This window comes from Nerophis ophidion, linkage group LG01 (assembly GCF_033978795.1).
Source record: "Nerophis ophidion isolate RoL-2023_Sa linkage group LG01, RoL_Noph_v1.0, whole genome shotgun sequence".
Taxonomy (NCBI): Eukaryota; Metazoa; Chordata; class Actinopteri; order Syngnathiformes; family Syngnathidae; genus Nerophis; species Nerophis ophidion.
In genome coordinates this window covers 3,560,683-3,575,213 of record NC_084611.1, presented here as the reverse complement: position 1 = coordinate 3,575,213, position 14,531 = coordinate 3,560,683, and the positions used below count along the sequence as shown (strand labels likewise).

At 35.4% G+C, this 14,531-nt stretch overlaps 1 protein-coding gene across 5 annotated transcripts in view; it reads left to right on the top strand.

Moving 5' to 3' along the window:
- The window catches only part of LOC133549033 (merlin-like), a 186,314-nt gene that overhangs the window by 7,637 nt on the left and 164,146 nt on the right, over nt 1-14,531 (top strand). For 3 of the 5 annotated variants that reach the window (XM_061894106.1, XM_061894132.1, XM_061894140.1), the window contains exons 2-4: nt 360-485; nt 559-681; nt 9,014-9,097. In XM_061894106.1, coding sequence (XP_061750090.1) covers nt 360-485; nt 559-681; nt 9,014-9,097 — 333 coding nt within the window. The remainder of the gene's footprint in view (nt 1-359; nt 486-558; nt 682-9,013; nt 9,098-14,531) is intronic. The other 2 variants (XM_061894114.1, XM_061894149.1) reach the window with 1 other exon arrangement.

Below are 14,531 nucleotides of genomic sequence, written 5' to 3'. Positions count from 1 at the left end.
GCTTGCGGGTGTTGTCGCGGCTAGAAGTCAGCTTGATGTGGTGTTTTTGCGGTTTGAAGTCAGCGTGCGGGTGTTGTTATGGCTAAAAGTCAGCGTGCTGTGGTGTTGTTGCGGCTCGAAGTCAGCGTGCGGGTGTTGTTGGGGCTGGAAGTCAGCCTGCTGGTGTTGTTGCGGCTAGAAGTCAGCGTGCTGTGGTGTTGTTGCGGTTTGAAGTCAGCGTGCGGGTGTTGTTAAGGCTAAAAGTCAGCGTGCTGTGGTGTTGTTGTGGCTAGAAGTCAGTGTGTTGTGGTGTTGTGGCTAAAAGTCCGTTTGCGGGTGTTGTTGCGGCTGGAAGTCAGCATGCTGTGGTGTTGTTGCAGGTGAAGTGGAAGGGGAAGGACCTGTTTGATCTGGCCTGCAGAACCCTGGGTCTGAGGGAGACCAGCTTCTTTGGCCTCAGGTACGCCGCCAAGGACACGCTGGCCTGGCTGAAGATGGAGAAGAAGGCGAGCACTCGCCACAAAGCATCTTCTTCTTTGGTTTTTAGACCAGCACTGATGTCTTCTGTCCCATCTGCAGGTTCTGGACCAGGACTTGCCCAAAGAGGAACCCATCACCCTCCACTTCCTGGCTAAGTTCTACCCGGAGAACGTGGAGGAGGAGCTTGTGCAGGACGTCACGCAGCATCTCTTCTTCCTGCAGGTGTGTCACTTCTCTCCTCTACCTGCACCTTCTCTCTTCTACTCTCACACTCCAGTACCAGTACCAGTACCAGTGCCAGTGCCAGTACCAGTACCAGTACCAGTGCCAGTACCAGTACCAGTGTCAGTACCAGTACCAGTACCAGTACCAGTGCCAGTGCCAGTACCAGTACCAGTGCCAGTACCAGTGCCAGTACCAATACCAGTACCAGTACCAGTACCAGTACCAGTGCCAGTACCAATACCAGTACCAATACCAGTACCAGTACCAGTACTAGCACCAGTACCAGTTCTGTTCTATTTGGCCCTCATAAGCCTGGAAATAATATAAATTCTGTAACTTTTCTTACTAAATGTATTCTTTCTTTCTACTTTGTCAGACAACAATAAATGTACTGCATGTAATATTTCATGTACACTTAAATATTGTCTGATTATGCAAAAATAGATTATCAAGACATTTTTAAAATAGAAATAAATACTAATATTATTTTAAAGCATGCATCAAATGGCAAAATGTAAAAGTAGCAATAGATTTCATGGTCAAATTATGACATTTTCTGTGGTTTTTACAGCATTTTTCTGTGAATGTGTTGTGCCGTTGTGGCATTTACTGTAACACACACACAAGTACACAATATTTGTATTTAAAAAAAAAAAAAATTGCAGATCAGGTGCCAAAAAATTACTGTAAAAATGCATTTTTTAAATTCACAATAAAAATACAAATGTACATTTTACAGTAAAATTCTATGTTTTTTTTAACAGTTTTTACATTTACAGTAATATAAATGTTAAATGGGTTATACTTGTATCGCACTTTTCTACCAAAGCGCTTTGACACTATTTCCACATTCACCCATTCACACACATTAGCACACACATTCACACACACATTCACACACGCATTCACACACACGTTCACACACACGTTCACACACACGTTCACACACCCATTCACACACACGTTCACACACACGTTCACACACATGTTCACACACACATTCACACACACATTCACACATGTTCACACACACGTTCACACACATGTTCACACACACACACATTCACATACATGTTCACACACACGTTCACACACACACGTTCACACACATGTTCACACACACATTCACACACACATTCACACACACGTTTGCACACATGTTCACACACGTTCACACACATGTTCACACACACGTTCACACACCATTCACACACACATTCACACACGCATTCACACACACGTTCACACACACATTCACACACACGTTCACACGCACACGTTCACACACATGTTCACACGCACGTTCACACACACACACGTTCACACACACATTCACACACACGTTCACACACACACGTTCACACACATGTTCACACACACATTCACACACACATTCACACACACGTTTGCACACATGTTCACACACATGTTCACACATATTCACACACACGTTTACACACATGTTCTCACACACACACGTTCACACACACACATTCACACACACGTTCACACACACATTTACACACATTCATACACACTTTCACACATACGCTCACACACACATTCACACACACGTTTACACACCTCCGTTCACACACACATTCACACATGCATTCACACACACGTTCACACACATACTCACACACACGTTCACACACATGTTCACACACACGTTCACACACCTCCATTCACACACACATTCACACATGCATTCACACACGTTCACACACACATTCACACACACGTTCATACACACACGTTCACACACATGTTCACACGCACGTTCACACACACACACACGTTCACACACACATTCACACACGTTCACACACACACGTTCACACACCTGTTCACACGCACGTTCACACACACACACACACGTTCACACACACATTCACACACACGTTCACACACGTGTTCACACGCACGTTCACACACAGATGTTCACACACACGTTCACACACATTCACACACGCATTCCCACACACGTTCACACACACGTTCACACATGCATTCACACACACGTTCACACACACATTCATACACACATTCACACATACGCTCACACACACATTCATACACACATTCACACATACGCTCACCCACACATTCACATACATGTTCACACACACACATTCACACACATGTTCACACACACATTTGCATATGCATTCAAACACACGTTAACACACACATTCACATACACATTCACACACACGTTCACACGCACACATTCACACATACGTTCACACACGTGTTCACACGCACGTTCACACACACATGTTCACACACACGTTCACACACATTCACACACACGTTCACACACGCATTCACACACACGTTCACACACACACGTTCACACATGCATTCACACACACGTTCACACACACATTCATACACACATTCACGCATACGCTCACACACACATTCATACACACAGTCACTCATACGCTCACACACACATTCACATACATGTTCACACACACACATTCACACACACGTTCACACACACATTCACACACATGTTCACACACACATTTGCATATGCATTCAAACACACGTTAACACACACATTCACATACACATTCACACACACGTTCACACGCACACGTTCACACACGTTCACACACACATTAACACACATGTTCACACACACAAATTCACACAAACATTCACACACACATTCACACACACACGTTCATACACACGTTCACACAAACATTCACACACACGTTCACACACACATTAACACACATGTTCACACACACAAATTCACACAAACATTCACACACACATTCACACACACACGTTCATACACACGTTCACACAAACATTCACACACACGTTCACACACACATTAACACACATGTTCACACACACAAATTCACACAAACATTCACACACACATTCACACACACACGTTCATACACACGTTCACACAAACATTCACACACATGTTCACACACACGTTCACACACACATTCACACACTGACATGACTTTATTACTCCAGTACTCTTGTCATATTCTGTAAATTGTACATTTTTTTGCATATTGTTTTATATATTGTACTGGATTGCTTATTGTTTTTATTGGATAGTAGTCTGTTTATTTCAATTCTTAATTCATATCTTTATTACTTCTGTGATTTATTTTTATTCCAAATTTCTTTCCACTACCGCACCTTAAGTTGGAGTCCTTAATCTCGTTATATGCAAATATAATGACAATAAAGTCCATTCTATTCTATTCTATTCTACGGTGTGAGCTGCCATGCAAGTCCCTAACCAGCACCCATCAGGAGCGAGTGTGAAGTGTCTTGCTCAAGGGCACGACTGACGTGACTAAGCATAAAAAAAGCGTGTAATAATAGAAGCGGCCCTCTGGGTTTCAAACATAACCGCCATTAGCAGCTCCTTTCTGCCACCTGCTGGTACTTGAAGGCGGGTACCTGACTCCCCAATTAACACTTGAGGTGGAGTATCAGATGCTGGCCTCAGAAGGTGTCGGACATCTTTTTTCCTTTCTTCTATCGGCCGTTGACAAAGTGAAGAAGTACAAGTCTGTGGACATCATTCATTCTTCTAACGCCGCCAGCATGTCTGCACTCTCATAGTGGCCATGGCGTGATGGTGGGATTTACACACACACACACACACACACACACACACACACACACACACACACCTGCATGGCGGTCCGTGCAGGTGTGTGAGTTCTCTCAATTAGCCTGACAGGAGACGGCGGACTCCAGCTGTGAGGGATCTTGTTAACCGAGGTCTTCCCTGCACGTACATCAGGGGTGTCCAAACTTTTTCCACAGAGGGCCACACATGGAAAAATGTAAGCTTTTTTGATATTTTTCATTTTCAAACCATAACAAAATATATGGATTTTTTTTTTTTAATCCTTAGAGCTCCTGGGGAGCATAGAGGGTCTGAGTCACTAAAATGTTAAAAATAAGTCTAATTATTATTATTCTTTTTACAGTAAATCTCTATATCAACTTGAGGTTTATATAAAGTAAAACAAATAAGGTTTATTGCCTTTTCTTTCAAATAAAACTTTGTTTTTTATAGTAAAACTGAAATATGCAGTATTTCTGCAAGGTTAGTGACAATAAAACAACTACAGCTGCAAGGTTAGTGACAATAAAACAACTACAGCTGCAAGGTTAGTGACAATAAAACAACTACAGCTGCAAGGTTAGTGATAATAAAACAACTACAGCTGCAAGGTTAGTGACAATAAAACAACTACAGCTGCAAGGTTAGTGACAATAAAACAACGACAGCTGCAAAGTTAGTGACAATAAAACAACTACAACTGCAAGGTTAGTGATAATAAAACAACTACAGCTGCAAGGTTAATGACAATAAAACAACTACAGCTGCAAGGTTAGTGATAATAAAACAACTACAGCTGCAAGGTTAGTGACAATAAAACAACTACAGCTGAAAGGTTAGTGACAATAAAACAACTACAGCTGCAAGGTTAGTGACAATAAAACTACAACTGCAAGGTTAGTGATAATAAAACAACTACAGCTGCAAGGTTAGTGACAATAAAACAACTACAGCTGCAAGGTTAGTGACAATAAAACAACTACAGCTGCAAGGTTAGTGACAATAAAACAACTACAGCTGCAAGGTTAGTGACAATAAAACAACTACAGCTGCAAGGTTAGTGATAATAAAACAACAACAGCTGCAAGGTTAGTGACAATAAAACAACTACAGCTGCAAGGTTAGTGATAATAAAACAACTACAGCTGCAAGGTTAGTGACAATAAAACAACTACAGCTGCAAGGTTAGTGACAATAAAACAACTACAGCTGCAAGGTTAGTGATAATAAAACAACTACAACTGCAAGGTTAGTGATAATAAAACAACTACAACTGCAAGGTTAGTGACAATAAAACGACAGCTGCAAAGTTAGTGACAATAAAACAACTACAACTGCAAGGTTAGTGATAATAAAACAACTACAGCTGCAAGGTTAGTGATAATAAAACAACTACAGCTGCAAGGTTAGTGATAATAAAACAACTACAACTGCAAGGTTAGTGATAATAAAACAACTACAACTGCAAGGTTAGTGACAATAAAACAACGACAGCTGCAAAGTTAGTGACAATAAAACAACTACAACTGCAAGGTTAGTGATAATAAAACAACTACAGCTGCAAGGTTAATGACAATAAAACAACTACAGCTGCAAGGTTAGTGATAATAAAACAACTACAGCTGCAAGGTTAGTGACAATAAAACAACTACAGCTGAAAGGTTAGTGACAATAAAACAACTACAGCTGCAAGGTTAGTGATAATAAAACAACTACAGCTGCAAGGTTAGTGACAATAAAACAACTACAGCTGCAAGGTTAGTGACAATAAAACAACTACAGCTGCAAGGTTAGTGACAATAAAACAACGACAGCTGCAAGGTTAGTGACAATAAAACAACTACAGCTGCAAGGTTAGTGACAATAAAACAACTACAGCTGCAAGGTTAGTGACAATAAAACAACTACAGCTGCAAGGTTAGTGACAATAAAACAACTACAGCGGCAAGGTTAGTGACAATAAAACAACTACAGCTGCAAGGTTAGTGACAATAAAACAACTACAGCTGCAAGGTTAGTGACAATAAAACAACTACAGCTGCAAGGTTAGTGACAATAAAACAACTACAACTGCAAGGTTAGTGACAATAAAACAACTACAGCTGCAAGGTTAGTGATATTAAAACAACTACAACTGCAAGGTTAGTGACAATAAAACAACTACAGCTGCAAGGTTAGTGACAATAAAACAACTACAGCTGCAAGGTTAGTGACAATAAAACAACTACAGCTGCAAGGTTAGTGACGATAAAACAACTACAGCTGCAAGGTTAGTGACAATAAAACAACTACAACTGCAAGGTTAGTGACAATAAAACAACTACAGCTGCAAGGTTAGTGACAATAAAACAACTACAGCTGACAGGTTAGTGACAATAAAACAACTACAGCTGCAAGGTTAGTGACAATAAAACAACTACAGCTGCAAGGTTAGTGACAATAAAACAACTACAGCTGCCAGGTTAGTGACAATAAAACAACTACAGCTGCAAGGTTAGTGACAATAAAACAACTACAGCTGCAAGGTTAGTGACAATAAAACAACTACAGCTGCAAGGTTAGTGACAATAAAACAACTACAACTGCAAGGTTAGTGACAATAAAACAACTACAGCTGCAAGGTTAGTGACAATAAAACAACGACAGCTGCAAGGTTAGTGACAATAAAACAACTACAGCTGCAAGGTTAGTGACAATAAAACAACTACAGCTGCAAGGTTAGTGACAATAAAACAACTACAGCTGCAAGGTTAGTGACAATAAAACTACAGCTGCAAGGTTAGTGACAATAAAACAACTAAAGCTGCAAGGTTAGTGACAATAAAACAACTACAGCTGCAAGGTTAGTGACAATAAAACAACTAAAGCTGCAAGGTTAGTGACAATAAAACAACTACAGCTGCAAGGTTAGTAACAATAAAACAACTACAGCTGCAAGGTTAGTGACAATAAAACAACTACAGCTGCAAGGTTAGTGACAATAAAACAACTACAGCTGCAAGGTTAGTAACAATAAAACAACTACAGCTGCAAGCCACCAGAAACAAACATGGCGAATAGCACAGAAAGGTATAGCACATTAGCTCTGATTCAGACTCGGATTTCAGCGCTGTAAGCGATTCAACAGATTACGCATGTATTGAAACGGATGGTTGGAGTGTGGAGGCAGGTACTGAAAAAGAAATTAAAGAAGAAACAGAAGCTTTTGAGCCATATCACGACAGAAAACAGCACGGGAGGAAGCGCGGACGAATTCGGCGATCGCCTTCTAACCGACGATTGGTATGTGTTTGTTTGGCATTAAATGTGGGTGGAGGGAAAGGCTGGATGCAAATACAGCTACAAATGAGGCATAATGATGCAATATGTACATACAGCTAGCCTGAATAGCATGTTAGCATCGATTAGCTTGCAGTCATGCCGTGACCAAATATGTCTGATTAGCACATAAGTCAATAACATCAACAAAACTCAACTTTGTGGACTTTCTGTTCTTAAGAGTTAGGATCTTCAAGGCGTTGAATCATTTTGTCAATGAGATATTAAGAGAAATGACACTGTTTGGTATGTTACAAAATATAATGTAATTCAAGGTGCATTTGTCTATTTAATGCATCTTTATTTCAACAAAATACGGAATAAATGTCCAACTTGCTAAAACACCAAAATCGTGTGGGGGTTGAATCATTTTGATCACAACTCTATGCTAGGACAGAGATGGCAAGAATGTGTGGATATCCTGCGACACTCAAAGCAGATGCATTTCCAACATGGCAAATCCTTGCATCCAGCACACCTTACAACAGTGGTAATAAAAGATGCAACCTATTCTTAAAAGAGAAACTGTTTATTATATATCATCCAGACCTGTCATCCCTCAACAAGCGCAGTGAAATCATTTCAACATGCCGCCACAGACGGAAACACCTCCTAGGTAACACATGAGCCAATCACCACGCCCCTACGCCTGCCTGTACCCACCCACTCTGTGCCCTATATAAACCTCGGTATGTGAATGCTTCCATTAAAATCTGATGATTGAGGGAACCCCTCATGAAACAGTTCTGTAGAGACAAAGTAGTCTTGTGATTTTTCCCACACCTACATATTGCACTCTACCACGGTATCGAACACTATTCTCTGGATAATCCAATCAAGACATATATATATATATATATACGCCCCTCCCCAATTCAACGCTTTCACCACTGTTTAATTCCTCCGGGGTTGTGGATGGCTGACTAGAGCTTTACTGCGGCAGCCAGCCTCCAGGGCCCAACCCCCCCCCCCCCTCTGTTGCAAGGTGGTGTGATTACATGTACCATGTTTATGTGTGCCATGCTATGTGAGGTTTTTTTCCCCTCTGACTCAGTCTGGACCCCTCCTGAGGGTCCAGCCTTAGACTGATATTTTTTTGTACTCTTCCCCCTTTCCCAATGTCTCCCTTTTCTCACATTTTTTACACCTTTTTTTTTTGTGTCAACTTTAAGTTTAGTTTTATTTCCAGTCACTCCGCTTACAAGAATTTCAAAATAAAAAAAAGAGAAAAGAAGCAGCCATTGTTCCCTGAATTAATTTCCTGGAATCCCCCGCCGGCCGCTAAATGGATTTCTCGGAAGGACTGTGGATTCTTTTGGGCGGGATGATTGTTATTCGCTGGTGTGTTGTTGTCGCCGCTCTGATTGTGTGTGACTCGCCACCCAGGTGAAGAAGAAGATCCTGGAGGAGGAGATCCAGTGTCCCCCCGAGGCCTCCGTGCTGCTGGCCTCCTACGCCGTCCACGCCAAGGTCAGACGCCATCAGCAATATTGCTACACAATCTCCTTCCTATTCCCACTCCACATAACTAACTTCCTTCTGTGGTCGCCTGTCATCACTTAAAAGATGTTTGCCAAAGGAAACATGTTAAAATTGTCAAGACTTGTCCGAAAATGTAATTAGCAAGTAAAAGTTGTTATTAGCTCTGCTTGCTAATGTTGTCAAGTTGTGTACAAAATGTTGTCTTTTCTTCCTCACAACATCTCTGGCCTGAAAACTACTTCTTATGTCTCCCTCAACAATACTGTACTACTCACAGGATTAAAGTAGCTCTCTTTACATATTTGGAATAGAAATTTGCAAGTTTTTTACATATTTGGACTAGAAATTAGTTTGTTTTTTACACATTTGGACTAGAAATTAGTTTCCTTTTTTTACATATTTGGACTAGAAATTAGTAAGTTTTTTACATATTTGGAATAGAAATTTGTTTGTTTTTTTACATATTAGGACTAGAAATTAGTTGTTTTTTTTAACATATTTGGACTAGAGATTAGTTTGTTTTTTTACATATTTGGACTAGAAATTAGTAAGTTTTTTACATATTTGGACTAGAAATTAGTAAGTATTTTACATATTTGGACTAGAAATTAGTTTGTTTTTTACATATTTGGAATAGAAATTTGCAAGTTTTTTACATATTTGGACTAGAAATTAGTTTGTTTTTTACACATTTGGACTAGAAATTAGTTTCCTTTTTTTACATATTTGGACTAGAAATTAGTAAGTTTTTTACATATTTGGAATAGAAATTTGTTTGTTTTTTTACATTTTTGGACTAGAAATTAGTTAGTTTTTTCCATATTTGGACTATAAAATTAGTTTGTTTTTTACATATTTGGACTAGAAATTAGTTAGTTTTTTTATATTTGGACTAGAAATTAGTTAGTTTTTTACATATTTGGACTTAAAATTAGTTAGTTTTTTACATATTTGGAATAGAAATTAGTAAGTTTTTTACATATTTGGAATAGAAATGAGTTTTTTACACATTTGGACTAGAAATTAGTAAGTTTTTTACATATTTGGACTAGAAATTAGTTTGTTTTTTACACATTTGGACTAAAAATTAGTTTGCTTTTTTTACATATTTGGACTAGAAATTAGTAAGTTTTTTCATATTTGGACTAGAAATTAGTTTGTTTTTTACATATTTGGACTAAAAATTAGTTAGTTTTTTACATATTTGGAATAGAAATTAGTAAGTTTTTTACATATTTGGAATAGAAATGAGTTTGTTTTTTTACATATTAGGACTAGAGATTTGTTTGTTTTTCCCATATTTGGACTAGAAATTAGTTTGTTTTTTACACATTTGGACTAGAAATTAGTTTGTTTTTTTACATATTAGGACTAGAGATTAGTTGTTTTTTTTTACATTTGCCTGCTAGTAGTTGTCAAGTTGTGTACAAAATGTTGTCTTTTCTTCCTCACAACATCTCTGGCCTGAAAACTACTTCTTATGTCTCCCTCAGCAATACTGTACTACTCACAGGATTGTAGTGGCTTTCTTTACATATTTGGACTAGAAATTAGTTGTTTTTTTACATATTTGGAATAGAAATTAGTTTGTTTTTTTACATATTAGGACTACAGATTAGTTCGTTTTTTCCATATTTGGACTAGAAATTAGTTAGTTTTGTTACATATTTGGATTAGAAATTAGTTAGTTTTTTGCATATTTGGGCTAGAAAATTTGTTTGTTTTTTTACATATTAGGACTAGAGATTAGTTAGTTTTTTTACATATTTGGACTAGAAATTTGTAAGTTTTTTTTACATATTTGGAATAGAAATGTGTTTGTTTTTTTACATATTTGGACCAGAAATTAGTTTGTTTTTTACATATTTGGACTAGAAATTAGTTTGTTTTTTTACATATTAGGACTAGAAATTAGTAAGTTTTTTACATATTTGGAATAGAAATTAGTTTGTTTTTTTACATATTAGGACTACAGATTAGTTAGTTTTTTCCATATTTGGACTAGAAATTAGTTAGTTTTGTTACATATTTGGATTAGAAATTAGTTAGTTTTTTGCATATTTGGAATAGAAAATTAGTTTGTTTTTTTTACATATTAGGACTATAGATTAGTTTGTTTTTTTACATATTTGGACTAGAAATTAGTTTGTGTTTTTACATATTAGGACTAGAGATTAGTAAGTTTTTTACATATTTGGAATAGAATTTAGTTAGTTTTTTTACATATTTAGACTCGAAATTAGTAAGTTTTTTACATATTTGGAATAGAAATTAGTTTGTTTTTTTACATATTTGGACTAGAAATTAGTTAGTTTTTTGCATATTTGGACTAGAGATTAGTTTGTTTTTTTACATATTTGGACTAGAAATGAGTTTGTTTTTTTACATATTTGGACTAGAAATTAGTTAGTTTTTTACATATTTGGACTAGGAATTAGTTTGTTTTTTTACATATTAGGACTAGAGATTAGTTAGTTTTTTTTACATCTGCTTGCTAGTGTGTACAAAATGTTGTCTTTTCTTCCTCACAACATCTCTGGCCTAAAAACTACTTCTTATGTCTCCCTCAGCAATACTGTACTACTCACAGGATTGTAGAGGCTTTCTTTACATATTTGGACTAGAAATTAGTAAATTTTTTACATATTTGGAATAGAAATTAGTTTGTTTTTTACATATTTGGAATAGAGATTAGTTAGTTTTTTTACATATTAGGACTAAAAATTAGTAAGTTTTTTTTACATATTTGGAATAGAAATTAGTTTGTTTTTTTGCATTTTAGGACTAGAGATTAGTAAGTTTTTTACATATTTGGAATAGAAATTAGTTAGTTTTTTTACATATTTAGACTCGAAATTAGTAAGTTTTTTACATATTTGGAATAGAAATTAGTTTGTTTTTTTACATATTTGGACTAGAAATTAGTTTGTTTTTTGCATATTTGGACTAGAGATTAGTTTGTTTTTTTACATATTTGGACTAGAAATGAGTTTGTTTTTTTACATATTTGGACTATAAATTAGTTTGTTTTTTACATATTTGGACTAGAAATTAGTTTGTTTTTTTACATATTAGGACTAGAGATTAGTTAGTTTTTTTTTACATCTGCTTGCTAGTGTGTACAAAATGTTGTCTTTTCTTCCTCACAACATCTCTGGCCTAAAAACTACTTCTTATGTCTCCCTCAGCAATACTGTACTACTCACAGGATTGTAGAAGCTTTCTTTACATATTTGGACTAGAAATTAGTAATTTTTTTACATATTTGGAATAGAAATTAGTTTGTTTTTTACATATTTGGAATAGAGATTAGTTAGTTTTTTTACATATTAGGACTAGAAATTAGTAAGTTTTTTTTACATATTTGGACTAGAAATTAGTTAGTTTTTTACGTATTTGGAATAGAAATTAGTTTGTTTTTTTACATATTAGGACTACAGATTAGTTTGTTTTTTCCATATTTGGACTAGAAATTAGTTTGTTTTTTACATATTTGGACTTGAAATTAGTTGGTTTTTTTACATATTTGGACTAGAAATTAGTTTGTTTTTTACATATTTGGACTTGAAATTAGTTGGTTTTTTTACATATTTGGACTAGAAATTAGTTTGTTTTTTACATATTTGGACTAGAAATTAGTTTGTTTTTTACATATTTGGACTTGAAATTAGTTGGTTTTTTTTACATATTTGGACTAGAAATTAGTTGGTTTTTTACATATTTGGACTAGAAATTAGTTTGTTTTTTTACATATTTGGATTAAAAATTAGTTCGTTTTTTCCATATTTGGACTAGAAATTAGTTTGTTTTTTACATATTTGGACCAGAAATTAGTTTGTTTTTTACATATTTGGACCAGAAATTAGTTAGTTTTTTTACATATTTGGACTAGAAATCAGAATTTGTTTATATAGTTTGATGAGGAATTAGATTTTTTTAAACATATTTGGACGAAAAATTAGTTTGTTTTTTTTAACAAATTTGGACTATAAATGAGAAATTGTTTACTAATTTGGACTAGAAATTATAATTGTTTTACATATTTGGACTAGAAATTAGATTTTGTTTACATATGTTTACTAGAAATTAGATTTTGTTTACATATTTTGACAAAAAAATTTGAATTTGTTTACATATTTTGACTCGAAATTATAGTTTGTTTACATATCTGTACTACAAATGAGAATTTGTTTACATATTTGGACGAGAAATGAGAGTTTATTTACATATTTTGACTAGAAATGAGAGTTTATTTACACATTTTGACTAGAAATGAGAGTTTATTTATACATTTTGACTAGAAATTAGAATTGGTTTTACATATTTTGTCTAGAAATGAGAATTGGTTTTTCATATTTTGACTAAAAAATTTGAATTTGTTTACATATTTGGACTAGAAATGTAAATATGTTTACATATTTTGACTACAAGTGAGAATTGGTGTACATATTTTGACTAGAAATGAGAATGTTTGTATATCTGGACTAGAAATGAGAATTTATTTACATATTTCGACTAGAAATAAAAAATTTTTTTTTTACATATTTTGACTAGAAATTAACATTTTTTTCACTTATTTTCACTAGAAATGAGAATCTGTTTACATATTTTGACTAAAAATGAGAATTTGTTTACATATTTTTAGTAAAAATGAGAATTTGTTTACATATTTTGACTAGAAATGAGAATTTATTTACATATTTTAACTAGAATTTTATTTATTTATTTTTTTTACATATTTTGACAAAAAATTAGAATTGTTTTTACATATTTTGACTAGAAAGGAGAATTTGTTTACATATTGGGACGGCGTGGCGCAGTGGGAGAGTGGCCGTGTGCAACCCGAGGGTCACTGGTTCAAATCCCACCTCGTCACGTCCGTTGTGTCCTGAGCAAGACACTTCACCCTTGCTCCTGATGGGTGCTGGTTGGCGCCTTGCATGGCAGCTCCCTCCATCAGTGTGTGAATGGGTAAATGTGGAAGTAGTGTCAAAGCGCTTTGAGTACCTTGAAGGTAGAAAAGCGCTATACAAGTACAACCCATTTATCATTTATTTATTTTGACTAGAAATGTTAGTTTGTTTACATATTTTGACTACAAGGGAGAATTGGTTTACATATTTAGAATAGAAATGAGAGTTTATTTACATATTTGGACTAAAAATGAGAATTTGTTTACATATTTTGACTAGAAATGAGAATTTATTTGCATATTTTAACTAGAAATTAGATTTATATATTTTTTTTACATATTTTGACTAACAATGACAATTTGTTTACATATTTTGACTAAACATTTGAATTGTTTTTACATATTTTGACTAGAAATTATCATTTGTTTACATATTTTGACTAGAAATGTTAATTTGTTTACATATTTTGACTAGAAATGTTAATTTGTTTACATATTTTGACTACAAGG